Consider the following 23,855-nt stretch of genomic DNA (forward strand, 5'->3'; position numbering starts at 1 on the left):
TGCTACTGTGACTGGCAGCATCACACACACACACACACACACACACACACACACACACACACACACACACACACACAGACACTTTGCCACCTCAACAACATTAAAGTGAAAGACAAATAGGGGGAAAAGAAAAAAAAAGAAGAAAAACCTTGCAATATCCTGGTTGCATAAGTATACACACCCCTTAACTAACACTTAGTTTTTGCTTGTAATTCGGCACTCAGTGTTTTTCTGGAAGAGTCTCTCGACTTCGCACATCTTCGTTTAGTCGTTTTATCCCGCTCTTCCTTGCAAGAATGCTCCAGATCTATCAATCACAGAGTGAGCGGATCTCCTGTACGCAGCCGTCTTCAAGTCATTCCACACGTTCTGGACACGGATCTGTGCTCAGACCGGGCCGCTCCAAAACGCTCATGATCTTCTTCTTCTGGAGCCGCTCCTTTGTTGACTTGGATTTGGGCTTCGGGTTTATCATTGTGGAAGGTCGAATTTTTCTTCATCTTCAGCTGTATTTGGAGCTACGATGAGGATGATGATGATGATGATGATGATGATGATTCCCTCTGTCTTGACTACAACCCCAGTCCCAGTCCCAGCTGAACTGAAGCAGCTCCATAGCGTGATGCTGCCACCACCGTGCTTCACCGTGGGTATGGTTTCCTTCGGGTGATAAGCCGTCCAAACATATCTTTTAGAATTACGGAAAAAAAGTTCTACCTTGGTCTCATCAGCTCATAACACATTATATATACCACGTGGTTTGGGGTGATCTAGGCGACTTCCCCATAGGCCAGACGTGTGAAGAATACGAGAGACTGTTGTCACCTGCAGGGAGTGACCAATACTCGCCAGATATTCACTTTTCTGAAGGGACGTTCTGTCCTTGGTGATGTCCCTGTAGTGCTCCATTATCTCCACTTGCTGATGATGGCCTTCACAGTGGTCCACGGTACATCTAGTATTTTTGAAATTCCTCTGTAACCGTCTCCTGACTCATACCTTTCCACAGTGGAATCCTCTACATGATCTGTAAACTCTTTGGCTTCAGCAGTCGCATAAAACCAAGAAGAGAATCATACAGAAACAGATCTTTAATCGAGGTTAATCAGAACGTGTGAATTTTGAGCACAGTCACATGACCCATTACAAAAGGGCGTGTATACTTATGCAACCAGGTTATTGTACGATTTTTCAGACAGACAGACAGACAGAAAAACAGACAGACACTCTCCCTCTGCTGCCAGTTTTGTATGTGTCTGTTCTTTTAACGTTCTATAAATTATTATGATGATGATTATTATTATTGTTAGGCTTATTAAAATTATTATTATGCTTCCTCTTCTTCTTATTATTATTGTTATTACTATGCTTATTATGATTATTATCATTATTATTGTCATTGTTATGGTTATTATGCTTATTACTATCATTATTATTATTATTATTAGTAGTAGTAGTAGTATTTTGTTGTTATTATTATTATTATTATTATTGTTTTTGTTGTTGTTATTGTTATATAAACAGCAGGTTTGGTGTTCCTGTAAGTGAAAGGCCATATTAATGGTGTAATGCTGATCCACAACACAGCATCAATTTACAAATATTTCTTTAAAATAGCAGATGATATTTTAACACAGCATCTCCCCCCGGAGAGCAGAGAGGACCCTGGGGAGGGTCGGGGGGGGCCTGCGGGGCGAAGGGGTGAAGTGGGGGGGCAGAGCAGATGTCATACAGATGGATTTGTAATGGAGGATTTTGGAGCACTGAGCTGATGGACAGGATGGTCTGATGGTCTCAGTGGAGTAAAATCTGTTCTGTTTCATGTTAAACTCTGATCAATCATGTGAACATGTGTGTGTGTGTGTGTGTGTGTGTGTGTGTGTGTGTGTGTGTGTGATCTGCTGCGAAGAAGCGCTACATGATGACATCATCAAAAAGCGCCAAATGAACACATGCACAGTCATCAGTCTGTTTCTGTCCTTTATAAGTCCAGGTCATGCAGAGGTTACAAGTGGACATGAGGAGTACGGCCTGTCATTACATACTGACATACTCTCTGTCTGTCTCTCTGCCTGTCTGTCTCTCTGCCTGTCTGTCTCTCTGCCTGTCTGTCTATCATTTTATCTGTCCTTTTAGCTCTGTTTGTCAATTTTTGTTATTGTAGATCTGTTTGTGTGGCTGTCTTTATGTCTTTCTGTCATCTTTTATGTCCATTTTTGTTACAGTGTCTGTCACTTACTCTGTCTCTGTCCATCCATCGTCTTGTCTTTCGACTGAAGTTCTGCTGTTTTGTCTGTCTGTCCAAACGGTCTGTATCTGTCCGTATCATTATTATTAGTATGATTACTCTTATTATTCTTATGGATAAACAAATCTGAAACCATATCGATCCATCTATCTATCTATCTATCTATCTATCTATCTATCTATCTATCTGTCTATCTATCTATCTGTCTATCTATCTATCTGTCTATCTATCTGTCTATCTATCTATCTGTCTATCTATCTATCTATCTATCTATCTATCTATCTATCTATCTATCTGTCTATCTATCTGTCTATCTATCTATCTGTCTATCTATCTATCTATCTATCTATCTGTCTATCTATCTGTCTATCTATCTGTCTATCTATCTATCTATCTATCTATCTATCTATCTATCTATCTTTCTATCTATCTGTCTATCTATCTATCTGTCTATCTATCTATCTGTCTATCCATCCATCCATCCATCCATCCATCTATCTATCTATCTATCTATCTATCTATCTATCTATCTGTCTATCTATCTATCTATCTATCTGTCTATCTATCTATCTATCTGTCCATCTATCTGTCTATCTATCTATCTGTCTATCTATCTATCTGTCTATCCATCCATCCATCCATCCATCCATCTATCTATCTATCTATCTATCTATCTATCTATCTATCTATCTGTCTATCTATCTATCTATCTATCTGTCTATCTATCTATCTAACTGGAGTGTAAAAGCTTCAGTAAACCTCGACTTGGCTCCAGATTGGCCTGTAAGGCGAGAATCTCCCAAAACTCTGTGACCTCTGACCTCTCACAGTCTTTAGCCTTGACTTCACTCTGTCAACATGGCAGTAAGTATTGTTCTGTTTGACAGAGAGCAAATTAAACACCACCCTGAGCCCTCGTCTCTCCCTCCCTCCCTCCTTCTCTCTCTCTCCCTCTCCCCATCTATCTCTGCTAATTCAATATTCTCAAAAGGTTTTTTTTTTACTCTTACACTGAAAATCCGGTATCGTAACTTTAAAACAAACCCTTTCCCCTAATATCATCTCTATTTTATCCCTTCACCAGATATTTATTTATTTGCTTGTTTTGTACTCGTTTGCTGCAATCGGTTGCTGATCCTCGCCACTTTGCATGCGCAGTGTGCGTCTGGAGTATTTTACTTCATTAGCCAAATCAATTAATTGCCTTCCCGTTACGCAAACTACCCAGAAAGCCCGGAGCAGCCGTCTATTGAGGCAGCGAGGAGGCTCGAAAGGCTGCTTTTAGGCCCGGCATTTACATGCAATTATCTTCTTATACAATTAACTGGATTGGGCTAATGAGCATCTTGCAGGCAGCGAGCGGATTGCGGCCCTGAATGGCAGAGCTGAGTGAGTAATTGCCGGTTCGGCATGGCGATGTTAATGGGAGCGATCTGAAAGGAGGAAAAAAAAAAAAAAAAAAAAAAGAAAGTCTGCATCGGAGAAGAGAGGCACTTAGCCGAGCGGGAGAAACAAATATTCAACAGTCAACAACACACAAATCGCTCAGGAGGGGAACGGCGGCCATGTTGTGGTGTCGTGCACAATGAAAACATCAATTAATAAATAAATAAACAGAAAAAATGTAAACAGACTTTTAAAGTGGTAATAACATAACAGCAAAAAATAAAAAAATAAAAATCTCATGCCTGAATTAAAATGCTAAGATAGTACTTCAGTATACAGTAACCGCATTTTATGTATTTCTTTAACAATTCTGCATAACACATTGTTAATCTGTATGACAATATGCAAATGAGCTCTCCTGTGGATATTCCGACCAATCACAGACGTTCTAGATAAGTTCTAGATCCTGTGTAGCACAAAGAAACCCATCAATAAACACCTAGACTATTATTAACCCAGAGTTTTTCCCAAATGTAAACTGAATCAAATTAAATACGGTTCTTAGCTTCATCACTTAATTATCACATACGCTTTCACGCCATCACGTGACACAGCCCAGTCACGTGAAGCAGCGATTCTAGTGCATTTCAGACACGCACATTATCCGCCCAAACGCGTCCATACGACTGTGAGGACGAGAGCTGGAACATTTCTGAAACGCGTACCACCGACTCGCCTCGAGACAGCTTCGAAAACTCCGAGCAGGCTGCAATACAGCGCAGCACAAAGCTCACACAATACATCACTCACTTACAGACTATACACACATGCTGACGGCCATGGAGTCGTGAGTGGGCGGGGCAAAGCAGGGCGTGGTGAGGGTGAGGGTGGAGTCATAGCGAGGTCAGTGTGGCCTGCCTACAGTGAGCTTACGTTTAAAAATAACGTTCTTAACACGTGAACAAAACCCTTTTAAAGTGTTAGGTTCTGTATTTTACTGCACTAATGTGCTGTGATAGAAGTGTTAAGGAAAATGGCATGTTTATCCACCACACAAGACTGAAATAACAGTTTCAATCAGCCATACTTCATATAAATACACTCAGTTTGTCATGACAGCGCTGCCTTTTGAATTCATAAGGGCTATATTTAGGACGTCACGACGCTTCAGGGCAGCATCACGTCCGTAATGTTTTACTTCTAGTAACAAGAAATTAAATTCTAACAACAACCATGAGAACACCATGGGGATTTACACGTGTTATCGTTCTTACAGTATTTGGATAAATGTGTGTGTGTGCGCGTGTGTGAGAGAGAGAGAGAGAGAGAGATGAACAGGCGTGAGAATATGTTGTTCACTCCGCTGACTGTTAACGGACACACCTCTCGTGATGACGTGTTTTTCGCACGTGCACCCTCGCTTTTTTTCGGACATCTGTTCAACACAGTTCGAATAGCTGCTTCTTTTTTCCTCCTCTTAATAAGCAGAATCCAAAGGACAGGCATTATTAGACGTGGTTCAAACATAACTACTGAAATTGTTAATACTTGTCAGGGGCGTTAGCTGGACTGTTAATCATCCGTGGCTAAGCCCAGATTCTTCTCCGTGAAAAAAAAACATTTAAAAAATGTACAGACTGTTTCCATGGCTTTTTTTTTCTTGGAGGTGAGGGCTAATTGCTTAAAAAATTAGAAAATTAGACAAAAAAGTTGGATTTTATGATTGAACTTTCTGGCTATCTTACACGAGACTAGGCTAGTTTAGTGTCGCTAGCTATGCTATCACTGTATGGGTTTAACTGCTACAGAGCCATGCAGAGATCGTTAGCTGTACATACGCTCTGCTCATATCGTGTTCATGTAAACTGGAACTCGTATAGACATTTACACGCCTTGTCTTCCTGCTCAGCGTGAGAGGATGTTAGCGTTTCAGATTCAACCCCTTTACTAGTGTAAAAAAAGAAATGTTAATGGGTATGCATGTTGTCTCCCAAATACTCGCGTCCCCTTTTTTGTCATGTATGTATGTTATGTATGTTTATAAAATAGAAAACGTGTATAGACTGATATTGTTCTAATGTTTGGACTGGGTTAGGAAAATATAAAAAGATGGTTCAATACACTGATAATAAATACATCCTCTGAGAATTTATATTTCAAGTGTTGACTGTAAATGTCACGTCAAACCTGGAATTGCTCCAGATGGAACGTATTTATTTATTGTGGATTTAAGCTGGAAATGTTTATCTCTTTCATGTATACTGTATGTAGATTAGCCTGTGTTTTGATTCAGTTCATTGATTAATATTCATTCATTACTTTGATTCATTTTGATTCACTGCTTTGACTTAATTAGATTCATTGTTTTGACTCACTTTGATTCAGTGCATGTGTCCTTTAAATCAGTGCATTAATTTGTTATTGTCTTGACTCATTTTGATTCAGTACATTTACTACTTTGATTCACTATATGGAATAATCTTTTGATTAATTTTGATTAATTGCTTTGACTCTTTTTGATTCATCACATTTACTATTTTTGATTCATTGCACTGAATAATTTTTAATTCATTGAACTGATTCATTTTGATTTGTTGCTCTGTCTCGTTTTAAGTCCGTGCACTGACTAATTTCGATTCATTTACTACTCATTTAAATCATTGTTTGAATTTATTTTAAGTCGTTGCACTGATTCATATCGATTCATTGCTTATATGTATTTTACTTCATTGCATGGACTCATTTTGATTCATTGTCTCGACTTGCTTTAATTCATTGCATGAATTAATTTTGATTCATTGACTGCCCTGACTCACTTTGACTCATTGTACTGATTCAGTTTGATTCGATGCTTTGACTCATTTTGTCTCATTGTATTAAAACCATTGCATTCATTTATTTTGATTCACTTTTGACTAACGTTGTATCAATGCATCGATTCACTTTCAGTTTAAATGAATTTATTTTGACTCACTGCTTTGACACATATTAATTGATTTGACTCATTTTGATTCGGTGTATTTCTGTATCTTAAATCATTCAATTCAATTTGGATCACTGCATTGATTCACTTTGATTTTAATTCATTTTGTTTCATGATAAATTCAGCGAATCGATTCATTTTCATTCCTTGCACTGATTCATTTAGATTCATTGCTCTGACTCATGTTGCTGTAGTGATGTAACTGATTTTGATGATGTTTTTATGAATATATTAGAATAATTAAGAGCAGTGAGGCTCAGCGACACAGCGTCTGGTCCTCAGCACGTTGTTCTGGGGTGGTGCAGGTGTGAACACAATGCGAGGCTTTTAACAGTTCCTCCTTTCATCACCTCCTCGCTCTTCACACTGAAATTGCGATACAAATACGGCGTTCTGTAAACCAAGCCGTGTGCTTTTGTCCTGCACTCGCCACTCACTGCCTCATAAACACTCCTTTACCTCGCCCAAAAAAGTGGACTGGTGTCATTTACTGACAGTGATTACAAAAGAGGTGATAATATAATAACTCTGTGTGTGTGTGTGTGTGTGTGTGTGTGTGTGTGTGTGTGTGTTTTGAGAGCCTTCAACACGTCCGTCTCGGGTCATTTTAATTAAAATGTTTAGTCATTTAATGCTAAAATGGTGACCAGAGATTATAAAACATAATTAACATTAGGAATTCACACACACACACACACACACACACACACACACACACACACACACACACACACACACACACACACACACAATGTCAGTGATACTATAACTTGACAGCAGTGCCATCTGTTGGTGAATATGAGATAAAAAAAAAATCGACGCTGAGTAACAAATGAACACTTTAAACACTGTGTACGCTCTCAATCCTACTGATTTATTTATTTATTTGTGTGTTTATTTATTTAGATTTACAAAATAAAATTCCACAGTGTATACTAAATATATTCCATATGTCTGAAGATCACTTGTCTCACTATGTACTACATCTCTCTCTCTCTCTCTGTCCGTCTCCCTCTCTCTCTTTATCTCCCTCTCTCCTTTGTCTCACTGTCTCTATCTCTCTTCATCTGTCTCTCTCTCATTGTCTCACGTTATCTCTAATTCTTTATCTGTCTCTCTCTCTCACCGTTTCTATCGCTCTTTTTAGCGGTCTCACTTTATCCTTCTCTTCCCTGCCGTACTGTATCTGTCTCTCTCTCACTGTCTCACTTTATCTCTCTCTGTCTTTATCTGTCTCTCTTTCTCACTGTCTCTTTCTTTGTCGCTGTTTCTCTCGCACTGTCTCACTTTATCTCTCATTCTTTATCTGAGTCTCTCTCTCTCTCTCTCTCTCTCTCTCTCTCTCTCTCTCCAGGTGTTCAGTGTGTAATGTGTGTAGTTGTGGCTCGTTTTTCAGCAGCAGGCCCGCGGTGTTGTTATTGATTTCTGTAAACAGGACTGTAATAAATGGTCTGTGTATTTCTGCTGCACACCACCTCTCGGTTATTTACTCACTCACTGCCTCTGTGTGTGTGTGTGTGTGTGTGTGTGTGTGTGTGTGTGTGAGAGAGAGAGAGAGAGAGAGAGACTCTGTTAATGTCGGTATGATGGAAGCACTAACATTATGACACTGTATCCATATTCGCGCCTGGCCGAAAGGGAAAATGATCTTTTAAACAAAATTTGAGCTTTATTAAAAAAAAAAAAAAAAACAACAACAACAACCCCCCCCCCCCCCCCCCCCCCCAAAAAAAAAAAAAAAAAAAACAGAGGCAAAGATTCTGCGTTCAGTTAAGTCACTGAAGTCCTATCACCTATCATTTATATTGTGTGTGTGTTTGCAAAAGATTGCAAATTAGAAGAAAAAACATAAAAGCAGTTAATGAATTAATTTAATGTTCAAACAAATAAACAAATGATCTGAAAACACAGACCAGAAATCCATAAATAAACAAATCAATATGAATAGTTAAATGAGATAGATATATAGATAGATAGATAGATAGATAGATAGATAGATAGATAGATAGATAGATAGAAATGTAAAAAATAAATAAATATTTACTTAATGTCTCTGAATACATACAATTTATTTTTTCTGTTAGTGTGTGTGTGTGTGTGTGTGTGTGTGTGTGTGTGCGCGTACTCTAACCTGTGGTGTGTGTCCCAGCAGAGCCCACAGTGTGTCAGTACTTAGGCTCCGCCCCCTGTTGAACTCCAGCACGTCTGTTTCCTGTCTGTCGATGGCGAGGTGCTGGCAACCCTGAAAATCGCCCTTCAGCTCGGCGCCGCTGCTCAGCCGCACCACGTCCCACGTCCCCAACCGTCCCAGCACGTCTCTCGCCGCCCCCAACTGCCTGAATGACAAGTGACCTGACCAATCAGAATCAGAGAAACGTCAAAACAGATTTTGGGGGCGTGTCTCAAATACCAAATACCATAGAAGATATTGTGATAATTGCAGAGAAAATGCACAAAAACAGTCTGTGCTAGTTCAACTCATTTAGTAGCTAGCTTACAGGCTTCTAGCTAACGATTGTCCTTTATTTCATCACCATATATCACCAAGTATACGAACGAAAAAACATCCCAATATCAAACACTAACAGATAACACTTTCCATAGCTAAAAAAAGTGCTTATAAATGAAGCACATCAAGTGTTCTTCTACGTTTAAATACACTGTGTGTTCACGGCGCTAGTGGTCAGTGCTAGGTTTAAAGATGGTGTTGTTTTAGTTATACAGTGTCTTTTCTTAGCAAATTATCAACACATCTGAGGTAAATGTTGATGTTCTAGTTGGTTCTGTGCTATTTACAATGTTACTGTCTTTACACTATCTGTATGAAAGACTGCACGTGTTAGTAACAAATAATTAGTCATTTTGCACTCAATACTCAGCTACAATACAATAGCAGTCAATGCTAAGTGTAATTCCAGTGTCATTTTAGCTAAATTAAGAGATTTTCTTAGAAATTCTGAGGTAAATGTTGATGTTCCGGATGGTTCTGTGACGTTTCCACTGTCGCTCTGTCTTTACACCGTCTGTATAAAAGACTACACATGCTACATGCTAGCTATAAAAATCAATCAATAACCTCAATAATTAGCCTGTTTATACACAGTCCATACTTCTATATCACCTATCAACAGAGTAGCATCAGGTTTTTTCTACATTCAAGCTCAGTTGTTAGCGGTTAATGCTACGAACAGTATAATTTCTGACTCTTCTTAATATTCTACCAACACATCTGAGGTAAATGTTGATGTTCCGGATGATTCTGTGACGTTTCCACCGTCGCTCTGTCTTTACATTGTCTGTATAAAAGACTTTCATGAAGCTAAATCATTAGCCTCAGTCATTAGCTACTTTCCACTCGGTGTACATGTTTTCCAGTTGCCTAGTAACTGTGCTCTCATGACACAATGTAGATTTATATAAGACATACGACTCTCTGACCTGAGATCCACGAGGGCGTGATGGCGTCTGCGATCCAGGTGACATAGCCCTCCCTGAGCGAGCGCAGAAATTTCTCCATGTCACCATGAGGGACCAGCTCCTTCCTCTTTTTCAGCTCTTCATCCAGGTGACAGTGCGGTGAGAGGAAGAGGATTCTGGGTAAAAACAGCGTGGGTTTGATGTTCACGCCGCACCGCCGCATGTGGCTGCACAGGTCCCTGGTCTTCATCTGGAAAAACACACAACTTTGGAGTTTCTTTCTTTCATCATTTATCATCATAAGGAGACAAACAAAAATTAAATAAAAAGTTTTACCCTGATTCAAGCGTAGAGTTGCGTGTCAATGTTAGCCGCCGATGCTAAGTGAAATTACAGTCTTTTCTTACTGATTTACCAACACTTCTGAGGTAAATGTTGACATTCTAGATTTCATTTCTACTCTCATTTCTACTCTCTGTGATCTGTTTCATTTATACTCTCACGGTTTCTTTACTTTATCTTAAAAACCACATGCTAGCTAGTAAACTCATAGCCTTGATAATTAACCATGTTCACTGTGTTAGCAGTCGGTGCTAAGTGTAATTACAACGTTGTAACAGTTTACAAAGTCTTTTCTTTGCAATTTCACCACAAATCTGAGGCACATGTTGATGTTCCGGATAGTTCTGCCTCATTTCCACTGTTACTGTGTCTTTACTATGCCTGTATAAAAGACTACACAAGCTACATGCTATCTAGTGAAATCATAGCCTTAATAATTAGCTGAATTGCCTAGCAACAGTATTTTCATAATGCATAACTGGTATTCTGCGATGTTTACAAACAGTTGCGTGTTCACCGTGTTAGCAGTCAACGCTAAGTGTAATTTACTAACACATCTGAGGTAAATGTCGACATTCCAGATGGTTCCGTCTCATTTCCACCGTCGCTGCGTCTTTACACGGTCTCGACAAAAGACTACACATGCTACATGCTAGCTTGCAAAGTCATAGTCTTAATAATTCGCTATCTTACTCCCAGCACGCATAGTTCTAAGTTGCCTAGCAACAGTGTCCTCATGATTCAAGCACAATGGGTGTTCACATGTGGTTAGCAGTCGATGCTAAGCATAATTACAGTGGCTAATACAGTTCAGTATTTTCTTAGTAATCTGAGGTAATTGTTAAAGAATTTCACACAGCTAAATCATTAGCCTCAGTCACTAGCTAGTGTACACTCAGTGGCCATACTATTTCCGTTGCCTAATAACAGTGTTTTTACAACTTTGATGTGCGTTTTTAAAATGTCTATCACAACTGGATCAAAACTTTCTGACAAAATAGAACAAGTCCTGGAACAAATTAAATATAGTAGGATTTTTTTTCCAGGTTTTCTGAGCAATAATAATAATAATAATAATAATAATAATAATAATAATATTTCTGACTACATGTTGCAAATGTGACATGTAGATGATTGGTTTAAGTGAACCACCACTGTCCATTTTCCAGGAAGCAGTTGAACCATGAACACGACCTGGTTTAACCTCAGCAGAAGTGTGTGTGAGAGGCCCTTATGGAAAAGCATCATCATCATCATCATTATATCAGCCTCAGCAGCAGCACGATGCTCGTCAGCGACCCTGTTTCATTTATTGCATTTTGCATTTGTTCTATAAGTGCTACTCTAAATACGGCGGCAGGTGTTCATAAGTTTATAACTCTTTATGGATATTACAGTTTCCAAGTGCCATAGTTTAGTGCAGCGCTTCATGACTTCTTCAAAAGGAGCCCAACTGGCTGGGTGTCAGAGATAGAGCGTTCTCATAAACATAAACCGCACACGCTGCACTTTTACTTATTTACAAAACACTCGAGCGAGTGTGAGAGCGGGGTAATCTGTTTATTGCCGTTTACTTTCGTTTACTTTAGAATGGCGACACAAACAGTGATCACTGACTCCTGAACCAATCCTGAATGAATCGTTTGTACGGACCGACTCTTTAATGAATCAGTTAAACCAGCTCACAAGTACTCTAAACTTAATAATAAACTAATTATTAAACGCACTGGTAATTAACAAAGACTTGTCGTTGTTAATACGGTGAACTTTTCTGTAAGAAACCGTTTATTTAACATTTATGGAAGGAGTCTCCAGTGTCAGTTTTTTGACATCTTCAGGATAGAGGGGATGTCTTCAAGAGAGAATAAAAGAGAGGGCTGGTGAGTGTTAATAGCTGCTATAACGTAAGTGAGAGCAGGAACTAACTCGTTTCACAAGAATGAATGTAACTATAAACAGATAAAGATGTACGATGTGTTATTCTTTAAAAATTTAAATATGTACATTAACTGCTGGCAAACTGCTGTTAAGAGGAATAAAACACTTCAGGATGCGCTGCTGTAGAAAAATCATCAACATCACGGGTATAACAGTAACTCCTTGTAAGGTGTTGATTATTTCTCTATAAGAGCATGACACTGAGTGTTTTATTCATTAGTTCTCACAGGAGTGATGTGTTACCGTGATGGACTGCAGGGGGTCGGGGATCTGCTGGATGGACGTGTTAGTGAAGTTCTGCTCCTCCTCTTTCACCTGGATGTGCCAAGTGTAGGGAGCGGGAGCAGAAACCACGCCCCTCCATGGCTTTACGTCCATACAGTACACACCGGCACCTGTACACACGTCATGTGTTCACTAAAAGCCCAATTAAGAGCTTCGCGGTTTTCACATCATCTCCTCTATATGCGTGTATACAGTGCAGAAATTAATGAGCTTTTCAGGATCATAGTTCAATAAACAAGAGCTATAAACACATTTACAGAGGCACACCTGTGAGGATGATGAGGTTGATCTCCTGGCGTGATGTCTGAAACTGATTTGGGACACGCAGGTTACAGAAAACGTCTTCTTTCTTCAGCCCACTGAGCCTCCTGGAATTTACAGAAACATTTATTAGACAAATAATACCTCCTGATAAAGGAGGTGTGGTCTCTGTGTCACTGTCCTAATGAAGGAGGCATGGCCTCTGTGTCTCAGTCCTAATAACGGAGGCATGGCGTCTGTGTCTCTCAGTCCTAATAAAGGAGGCGTGGTATCTGTGTCTCAGTCCTAATAAAGGAGGTGTGGCCTCCATGGCTCAGTACTAATAAAGGAGGTGTGGCCTCTGTGTCTCAGTGCTAATAAAGGAGGCGTGGTCTCCGTGGCTCAGTGCTAATAAAGGAGGTGTGGCCTCTGTGTCTTAGTCCTAATAAAGGAGGCATGGCCTCTGTGTCTCTCAGTCCTAATAAAGGAGGCGTGGTGTCTGTGTCTCAGTCCTAATAAAGGAGGCGTGGTATCTGTGTCTCAGTCCTAATAAAGGAGGCGAGGTATCTGTGTCTCAGTCCTAATAAAGGAGGTGTGGCCTCCATGGCTCAGTACTAATAAAGGAGGTGTGGCCTCTGTGTCTCAGTGCTAATAAAGGAGGCGTGGTCTCCGTGGCTCAGTGCTAATAAAGGAGGTGTGGCCTCTGTGTCTTAGTCCTAATAAAGGAGGCATGGCCTCTGTGTCTCTCAGTCCTAATAAAGGAGTGTCAGTCAGTGACAATATGCTATTTCTGTGCGCATGGTGCAGCTGCTGTAATAAATCGAGGTGACTGGACTCCTCCCGAAGAGGACTCTTAATCCTGAAGCTGTTTCTGCATTAAACTTCATCAGTTCAACAGCTAAATGAAGAAGCGCCTTCCAGACTATAACACACATTACTATACGACTTAAAGATGAAACACTTTTACAGATGTACTGACCGCACATGTTGCAGAAATTCTTGTAAGCCAGGAATCTTCTCCTCTTTGTTTTTTGCCAGATCCAGACCAGCAGTAGAGGACAGGCTGCTGTTCTGCACACAGCCGCTGGGTTCTCCGGGCCCCGAGGAGAGGTACATGTGGGCCAGTCGACTCCCGAGCTCAAACATTCTCACACGATTAACCCACCTGACACACGACACACAAAATGATATAAAACATATTACAAAAGCAGTGTTGTTGTAGGTATGTGAAAGCTTATTCCTGACACTATCCCACAGTGCACCACAACAGGATACGGTCCTAAACATGAACCAGAAAGAAAAAGAGAATATCCAAAATTCACGGTGCTGTTTAAAGAAGAAGACGAGGCCTACACAAGGAACGCCATGTCATTTGGGACACAGCCACAGTACATTAATCATGAAACGTTCACTATTACTACACAGTGCACATGACTGATCACTGTAGGGAACAGGAGAAGAGGGCGCCATTTTAACACATCACATAAACTAGAAATGAAAATTTAGTCCAAAGTTTTTTTACACAGATACACAATTATTATTTAAAAAAAATAATATTCACAATATTATTAGTTAATATTTGAAAATGATTTAATTGTATTAAATAATACCTATTATTAACCATATATTTAAAATATTATTTTGAAATATATTTTAATTAGTAACTGATATTAAATTATTTTATTAAATACAATTTACTAACTTAACCATTTAATTTTCTAATATTTATACAAGAGTTATATCCAGGATTTTTTTTTCCTGAGATCTGAGATTTCATCTAACCTGGAGGAACAGAAAATATTGATACAAGTATGATCAAATATTTTCTATTATTCATTTCCAGCACTCCCAGTATTAAATTATTTTATTAAATAATATTTATTACTCATTTTAATATGTTCAGAAAAGTTTAAAAAGTGACAGGAGTACAATAAACATGTACAGTATTATACAGAAAGCATGAGAATGGACTTGTTAAGTAAACATTACACTTAGAACCGTGGCAGTGTGATATAATACTGGTTATTACATATTTAAATAATGTTTATTAATCTAGAAATAGTAAACATTGAGTCTAAAGATGTGATGAGCGGGGGGGAAATGGAATGAAATAAAGGCATAATGGAAAAATATATCAGCAAACAAACGTGAGGACGATGATATACGAAAGCCAAATAAACAAATAAACAAACAAACAAATACATAAATAAATAAATCCCTATTCGACTCAGAACTTCTTAAATCATAAATTCAACTCAAATCCTTTCACACTGCTCATTTTAAATGAGAATAAAATTCAAAAGTGATTGTACAATCACTTCACACACACACACACACACACACACACACACACACACACACACACACTAAAACAAACCCCCTCTCTCTCTCTCTCTCTCTCTCTCTCTCTAAACTCCTTACCAGAGAATAACGGTGTAAAGGTCTCTCTGCTCTCTGTTTCAGGAGTATATAGTGTGTGAAAACTCTGCGCAGTGTGATTAATGAAACTGAATCCCTGAAGGTGATTTCACAACACACTGCTCTTTCCTAGAAAACATGTAAACAACGAACCTCGTGGAGCGCCGTGACGTCACTCCTGTAGTGCGGCCAGGTTTCTGGGGGTTGCCAGATTGAAAGCGACTACTCTTTATTCTTTTCACTTTTATTGCTATTATAGTATTTTATACCTACTTCAGGGTTTCCCGAAACAGAGCCTTACCCTAAACACTGGTCAACGGCTGTAGCTTTGTCTAAACACCGTTAACAGTGCGTAAGAAGCTGTGGCCTACCAAAAAATACCCCATACAGAGCGTTATTTAGCCGTGGCCTACCAAAAATACCCCATACAAAGGGTTATATTGCCGTGGCCTACCAAAAATACCCCATACAGAGGGTTATATAGCCGTGGCCTACCAAAAATACCCCATACAGAGCGTTATATAGCCGTGGCCTACCAAAAATACCCCATACAGAGCGTTATATAGCCGTGGCCTACCAAAAATACCCCATACAGAGGGTTATATATCTGTGGCCTACCAAAAATACCCTAAACAGAGGGTTATATAGCTGTGGCCTACCAAAAATACCATATACAGAGGGTTATATAGCCGTGGCCTACCAAAAATACCCTATTCAGAGGGTTATATAGCCGTGGCCTACCAAAAATACCCCATACAGAGGGTTATATAGCCGTGGCCTACCAAAAATACCCCATACAGAGCGTTATATAGCCGTGGCCTACCAAAAATACCCCATACAGAGGGTTATATATCTGTGGCCTACCAAAAATACCCTATTCAGAGGGTTATATAGCCGTGGCCTACCAAAAATACCCCCATACAGAGGGTTATATAGCCGTGGCCTACCAAAAATACCCCATACAGAGCGTTATATAGCCGTGGCCTACCAAAAATACCCTATTCAGAGGGTTATATAGCCGTGGCCTACCAAAAATACCCTATTCGGAGGGTTATATAGCCGTGGCCTACCAAAAATACCATAAACAGAGGGTTATATAGCCGTGGCCTACCAAAAATACCCTATTCAGAGGGTTATATAGCCGTGGCCTACCAAAAATACCCTAAACAGAGGGTTATATAGCCGTGGCCTACCAAAAATACCCTAAACAGAGGGTTATATAGCCGTGGGCTACCAAAAATACCATAAACAGAGGGTTATATAGCCGTGGCCTACCAAAAATACCCTATTCAGAGGGTTATATAGCCGTGGCCTACCAAAAATACCCTAAAGAGAGGGTTATATAGCCGTGGCCTACCAAAAATACCCTATACAGAGGGTTATATAGCCGTGGCCTACCAAAAATACCCCATACAGAGAGTTATATAGCTGTGGCCTACCAAAAATACCCCATACAGAGAGTTATATAGCTGTGGCCTACCAAAAATACCCTAAACAGAGGGTTATATAGCCGTGGCCTACCAAAAATACCCCATACAGAGGGTTATATAGCTGTGGCCTACCAAAAATACCCTATTCAGAGGGTTATATAGCCGTGGCCTACCAAAAATACCCTATTCAGAGGGTTATATAGCCGTGGCCTACCAAAAATACCCCATACAGAGCGTTATATAGCCGTGGCCTACCAAAAATACCCCATACAGAGGGTTATATAGCTGTGGCCTACCAAAAATACCCTAAACAGAGGGTTATATAGCCGTGGCCTACCAAAAATACCCTAAACAGAGGGTTATATAGCCGTGGCCTACCAAAAATACCCTAAACAGAGGGTTATATAGCCGTGGCCTACCAAAAATACCCCATACAGAGCGTTATATAGCCGTGGCCTACCAAAAATACCCCATACAGAGGGTTATATAGATGTGGCCTACCAAAAATACCCCATACAGATCGTTATATAGCCGTGGCCTACCAAAAATACCCCATACAGAGGGTTATATAGCCGTGGCCTACCAAAAATACCCTATACAGAGGGTTATATAGCCATGGCCTACCAAAAATACCCTAAACAGAGTATTATATAGCCGTGGCCTACCAAAAATACCCTATTCGGAGGGTTATATAGCCGTGGCCTACCAAAAATCCCCTATTCAGAGGGTTATATAGCCGTGGCCTACCAAAAATACCCCATACAGAGGGTTATATAGCTGTGGCCTACCAAAGATACCCTATACAGAGGGTTATATAGCCGTGGCCTACCAAAAATACCCCATACAGAGGGTTATATAGCCGTGGCCTACCAAAAATACCCTAAACAGAGGGTTATATAGCCGTGGCCTACCAAAAATACCCCATACAGAGCGTTATATAGCCGTGGCCTACCAAAAATACCCCATACAGAGCGTTATATAGCCGTGGCCTACCAAAAATACCCCATACAGAGGGTTATATAGCCGTGGCCTACCAAAAATACCCCATACAGAGCGTTATATAGCCGTGGCCTACCAAAAATACCCCATACAGAGGGTTATATAGCCGTGGCCTACCAAAAATACCCCATACAGAGGGTTATATAGCCGTGGCCTACCAAAAATACCCCATACAGAGCGTTATATAGCCGTGGCCTACCAAAAATACCCTAAACAGAGGGTTATATAGCCGTGGCCTACCAAAAATACCCCATACAGAGGGTTATATAGCCGTGGCCTACCAAAAATATATAGGGTTAGAAGGCTATACTAAAATCCCCTTAGACAGCTGTAGTTTAGCCTAAACATCTTAGACAAATGGTTAGACAAGTCTAGCTTAGCAAAAACACCCTAAACAGATGGGACAACTGTAGTTTAGCCTAAACACTATAGAAGGAGAGTTAGACAGATGTATGAGCCTTATAAACATGATCAGCAATGGGTTAGACCACTGTAGCTTAGCCAAAACACTCTAAGCAATGAGTTAGACAGCTATAGCTTAGATTAAATAACCTAAACAGAAGATTAGAAAGCTAGAACATAGCCTAAACACCCTAAACGACGGGCTAGACAGCTGTATCCTCTGTAAATAAGGGTAATAGAGGCATAGGCTCCGTTACCGTACCACAGTTATCCTGAGCATGGGCTTAGATGTATTTAGATGTATCTATGCTAAACACTCTAAACATGGCTGAGCACATGTCTATGATAAATATTTTAGGTTACAGAAGCCGACGCCTCTGTTAAGCCCATTCACAGTGTTTAGAGTTACAGCTGTCTTACCCTCTGTTTAGGGTGTTTACGCTAAGCTACAGCAAACTAAAACTTAGTTTAGGTTGTTTAGCCAAGGTCACATACATATAAGCCCATGTTTCAGGTAAGAACACTAGGTTAGAGGAGGAGTCCACATCCCCGTTTAGCCAAGATGAAACACTATAAACATTAAAAAATAAAAAGGGTTTTAGACATCTGTAGCATGTAGCATGGGTTAAATAAGTTTATTAGGATGCATGATCCTAAGGCAGGTGGCTAGAATGAACACCAATCCATCTTCAGTCAGGCGGCACGTAACAGAAAAGCCATATGAAACTCACTCCTGTGTCTAAAGCGTGTAGCCTGTGGACAAAACACCTCAGCTAAGGTACATAATCAATCCCACACGCTCTGTTGTAACAGATTAGCCTGACCGAGCTGATAGAGCCCCTCCTATTTACCTTAGCACTTCCTTAAAGACCCTGAATAGTAAATAATGAATGCATTACACTGGCTAATGCTAGATTAGCTCCTCAGACGATTGATATGGTGCTAGTTGCCTGCGGGGCATGTGAAATGTTAATGCTAGCGTGGTGAAGAAAGGACACTCATTTGTTTTCCGACGTGTCAGTGTTGTGGTGGAGGAGGTACACCAGCTCCATTATCGCGAGCGAGACGTGGTGATTTAGAGAGCAGACCCGACAACTGATGAGGCCGCGTGAACGGGAGTGTTTATGATTCACGCTGAGAAATGTAACACTCTTAACTAGAGTTATGAGATGATCTTTAGGCGCAGTAAGTAAGTTAGCATAACCGTCATAATCCGAGTGCATTCACCGGGATCTTCTTAAACACCTTATTCGTTCCAGGAAGGTAAAAACTCCAATATATACACCTTTAAATCGCCGGCGGTTGGCGTTTATGAACGAGTCAGCTCTTTACGGTGAACGTCGAGAGACAACGGTTGCTCCGTTTCATCCCATCGCCCGCATCGTTGATTATTTTCCTACAACAGCACAACAGGGACATTGTATTTCTTACACATGAGCACAATCCGACTTCATACGGATGAAAACTCGAGAGCAAATATTTCTCAATCTCGCTTCTGTACGGAGTTACGTGTCCTCCGTGAGACCGCTTTTCAAGTCAGAAAATAAAAACCGATTCTCAAGGTTTTTATCCCGATCCCGATGTTGTCTCGTTTGAGATCCAGCCTCGTCGTCAGGTCACGGATTTCTCTCGATCTTTCAGATGAATCGTCGGAGTCTGAGCGACAGCGATTTGACGGACGTGCGAGAGTACTGTACGTGTCTCGATGTGTCTTACTCTCATCTGGAGCCGTTCGTTTTAAAGATCAAAGAGGGAAAAAAAATGAAACAGAACTTTATGATAAACGTCTCTTTGTTGCTTTCAACGGATTTTAAAGCTTTCCAAACTGGAACTCGAGGCCTGGGATTTCATTTCTGTTCCAGAAAGACAGACGTTAAGCACTAAAAGGACCTAGCTCCAGAGTTCGAGACCAGTTATGAGCTCTGCGTGTATCTCAGATCTTCTCCACACAATGCTTTCACCCAAACAAACAGCTCTCTGCGTTATTGCTATTTGCACTGACTGCACATGTTCAATATAAAACAGAAATTAATGTTTCATCAGATTTTGGTTCAGATCTGGTGCACACACACACACACACACACACACACACACACACACACACACACACTTCTGCATGACACAGGCATAAAAAAGAGGATATTAGTTCAGAGATTAGGAATATTTAATTCTGGCATAAATACACAGAAACGTCCGATAAAGATCAGAATTAGAGGCGAACACTGAAAGGACTTCATATCGACAGCTGATAGCCAAATCAGCTCATATGAGCTCAATAAAGCGATCGCTTCCCTCGGCACTGACCCACACTTCAGCGAGAGATGGAGCCGATAGCGCAGGCCCAACCTCAATAAACCCACAACAAAAGGAGTCAAAGAAGGAGAAATTAAAGTGAAGCAGGACGCAATATCGGCCGAATTCGAACATAAAGCCCGTCGTACAGGATTTAATATTGTCTCCAATCAGAGAACAAAGCACGAGCGCATCGTCACCTTATTATTCCTCTACCGCTGCAACTTTTCCCTTTATTCACTCCTTTATTTCACATGCACCGCATTCAGTCCTGATAGCGCGGAAAGCTTACATTATATATTGTAATATAATCTGGTGCAAACGCTATCGCCGATAATGAAGACGCTCTTAATTACAGTCCATTTAGAGCCATTGTTTTAGGTTTAAACCATTTAGACGCCTCGACGCACCAATTAGGCCGAGCGCTTCACCGTTCTCAATTAGCGTCTGATCGTAAAACCAGCTCCACCTTTTGATCCGTCTTTCAAAGCTTTAATTACCACGTTTATCTCCTAAAAATAGAGCTTACAGTATGACGAAAATAATCAGCATTTTTCTACCGTAAATGTCCCATCGTACACGTTATGACCGAAAGTTTGTGCACCCCTGACCATCACTTGAATATGTGCTTGTTGAAGAGCTTATTCCAGATTTATTCAGCATGTGTTTGCTGTTATAATAACCTCCTCCAGTCGTCTGGGAAGGCTTTCCACTAGATTTCAGGGCGTGGCTGTGGGGATTTGTGTACATTCAAGACACACAAGAGCGTTAGCGAGGTTGAGGTCAGGCGCTGATGTTGGGATGGTGAGGAGGCTCCAGTTCCAGTTCATCCCAAAGGGGTTCAATGGGGTTGAGGTCAGAGCTCTGTGTAGGACACTCACGTTCTTCTACCTTCTTCCAACCTTACCTTATTCCATGTCTTCACGGAGCTCGCTTTGTGCACCGGAACAGGTTTGAGCCTCTTAGTTCCAGTGAGGAGAAATTGTAATGCGACTGCGTAATGCTACAAAGACATTCTATACAATTGTCTGCTTCCAAATTTGTGGCAACAGTTTGGAGAAGAAGCGCATATGGGTGAGATGGTCACGGGTGCGCATACTTTTGGCCATGTAGCGTATGTTTATCACCTGTAAAGACATCTGATATGTGTGAAAGTGCATTTCGAAATGTTATTCCCTGAAATCACACGGCTCAAGTAAACACCATTATCGCCATCATGTCAATAATATATGTGAATAAATCAATAATATGTAAAAATTCATGTGTAAAAATCACGTCATGTGTAGAAACAAACACACACACACACACACACACGCGCGCGCGCGATAGGTCGTATTCAGAGTCTACAGCTTCAGTCTAAACATTAGGTCAATATTTACCTGGGGAAAGTTCCTCGTGTTCAGAGTCGGGTTCCGCACCCGCGTAAGTGTGAGTGTTCGGATTATTAAAATAACCTGTGTGTAGTTCACACCCACCAGTTTTCCAGATTTTTCCGGATTGTTTTATGGTGTAACAAAAGCAAGTTAAATTATTAAGTTACGTAACAACATGCTTTAATGGAATAACATGGTATTACGTGATTACGTTCAAATTTATATTCGGGATTGATATATTTTCGGTAAAGCTGCGTAGTGGCAATTTCCATCATTAAAAGCGCTATACTAATGAAATCGAATTGAATCCAGTCGAAATAACAACACGGTACATAGAAATCATGAGATCTGAAGATAAATAATAGTATATTCGGTTGGAAAAACGAAACAGGTTAAATAATGATATACTTCGATATAAATTAGATGATAAATGATAAATTAGACATACTGTGGTGAGACAGTATGATGTTACATTAAATAATGACATACTGCATTGAAATAATGAGATCTTAAGTAAAAATTAACAACATGCTACATAGAAATAGTGAGATTTTAAGTTGGATAACATTACACTCGGTTAAAACAATGACGTGAGTTAAACCGTTTGAAATAATGAGATATTACGTAGAATTACGAGCTACGACATTGAAATCTAAAGGAGATATCGCGTTAAATAGCTACTTTCTACATTCAAAAGACGAGATATTAAGTCGGAATAGCAACATATCTGGTAGAAGTAGTTAAGTTAAGTAACGACGTAGTATATAGAAATACCGAGATGTCACGTACAATAATCAGAAATGAAGTTAAATAGCGGCGTTGAAATGGAGAGATATTAGAGAACATAATGAAAATGCTACGCTGAAAAATCTCAATCTTTTAAGTAAAAATAAGAAGATATTACGTTAAATAATGACTTCCTTGCAGGTTAAAGCTACTTTTCCAAATCGGTGATTCAGAGAAGTTAAATTTGGTCGGATCTGCGAGGTGAAAACAGCGTAAGGCTGTAATCTAAACGCTGACTGACTGACGCCCCTTTTCTAATTCAATTACACTTCCACGGGATTCTCCCCATATGTTCCGAGTTCATTAATCCTGCAGTAAATAGGCCGTGTTTAAGGGCGAGGATTATCAGCGTGAATTATTCAATCAGGACGTAATGAGGGAGCTGAAGAGGGTCACAGCTGCCGTGTGCTCCATTACGGTCGCTCGCATTACAGCCTGAATCCGTTTAGCACAAGATCTCCGTCCATTTACACCGCCTCTCTGTTTTCTCTCATTTACAGGCTCGTGCTCACGTGTCAGTACAAGACGAGTCAGATCTCGTGTTTTAAATTTCCATCTTAGTGACTTTTAGCGCTTCAGCTTTTAATCTTAAGGTCGCCTGCAGTCACGTCATTAAAAAAAAACAAACATCAATTACATGTTGAAACAGACAAATGAATCTGAGTTATTGATATTTTTACGTGACCAGGTTGGACATTCTCGTTCCGGTGAATTGATTTACATTCGAATGCGTTAAAAAGTCTGAGAAAAATCACTGTAAATCCTTCAAAGCTTGAATATTTCGTTGAGGAATTGTTTGTGCATTTTTCGGGGGGTGGGGGGTGGGGGGTAGTTTGATGCCTCACATGAAAACTCTTTAAGGCTTGTTGGAAACTACTACTTCCTGTCACAGTGTCCATTTTGATCTGATTTATTGTAAAAGTAAATTTAAGCTGAATAGCGGTATTGCTTCGTATAGCTTCATGATGCTAGTCGTCAGCTAACTAGCGGCTGACAGCTCATTTATAAACATGTTATATAAACATCAGAGTGCTGCTTTTGTGGTGGCTAATTAACCTAAAACATGAACACAGAGACATGCTATTGTCCTCCTCGTTTAAAAAATCCCATGACGTGCTGATGTTTTAGGAGGTAAGGTGGATCGCTCATTTCTTTTATTCAGATGTGCAACAGTAAGAAAACAGTGAGGCAAACGTGTCATGTGAAATAAACTACTTATTTACTTATTTATTTTTCTAGAGCCACACCCAGTCTTTTCTATTGGCTCAGAAGACCGAGGCTTGTGAATTCTCAGGTTAAAGTTCACCTAGATAAAG

The 23,855-nt window shown here is 40.1% G+C and overlaps 1 protein-coding gene across 1 annotated transcript in view; it reads right to left on the reverse strand.

Annotated features, from left to right (window-relative positions):
- si:zfos-911d5.4 (uncharacterized) overlaps positions 1-15,415 on the reverse strand; it is a 42,851-nt gene extending 27,436 nt beyond the window's left edge. Inside the window, exons 1-6 of the mRNA XM_017482965.3 lie at positions 15,261-15,415; positions 13,819-14,004; positions 12,867-12,967; positions 12,558-12,709; positions 10,056-10,284; positions 8,749-8,969 (exon numbers count right to left, since the gene is read on the reverse strand). Of these exons, the coding sequence (XP_017338454.1) occupies positions 8,749-8,969; positions 10,056-10,284; positions 12,558-12,709; positions 12,867-12,967; positions 13,819-13,985 (870 nt within the window). The 5' untranslated portion in view covers positions 13,986-14,004; positions 15,261-15,415. The remainder of the gene's footprint in view (positions 1-8,748; positions 8,970-10,055; positions 10,285-12,557; positions 12,710-12,866; positions 12,968-13,818; positions 14,005-15,260) is intronic.
- Between the last annotated feature and the right edge of the window lie 8,440 nt (positions 15,416-23,855).

This window comes from Ictalurus punctatus, chromosome 13 (assembly GCF_001660625.3).
Source record: "Ictalurus punctatus breed USDA103 chromosome 13, Coco_2.0, whole genome shotgun sequence".
Lineage (NCBI taxonomy): Eukaryota > Metazoa > Chordata > Actinopteri > Siluriformes > Ictaluridae > Ictalurus > Ictalurus punctatus.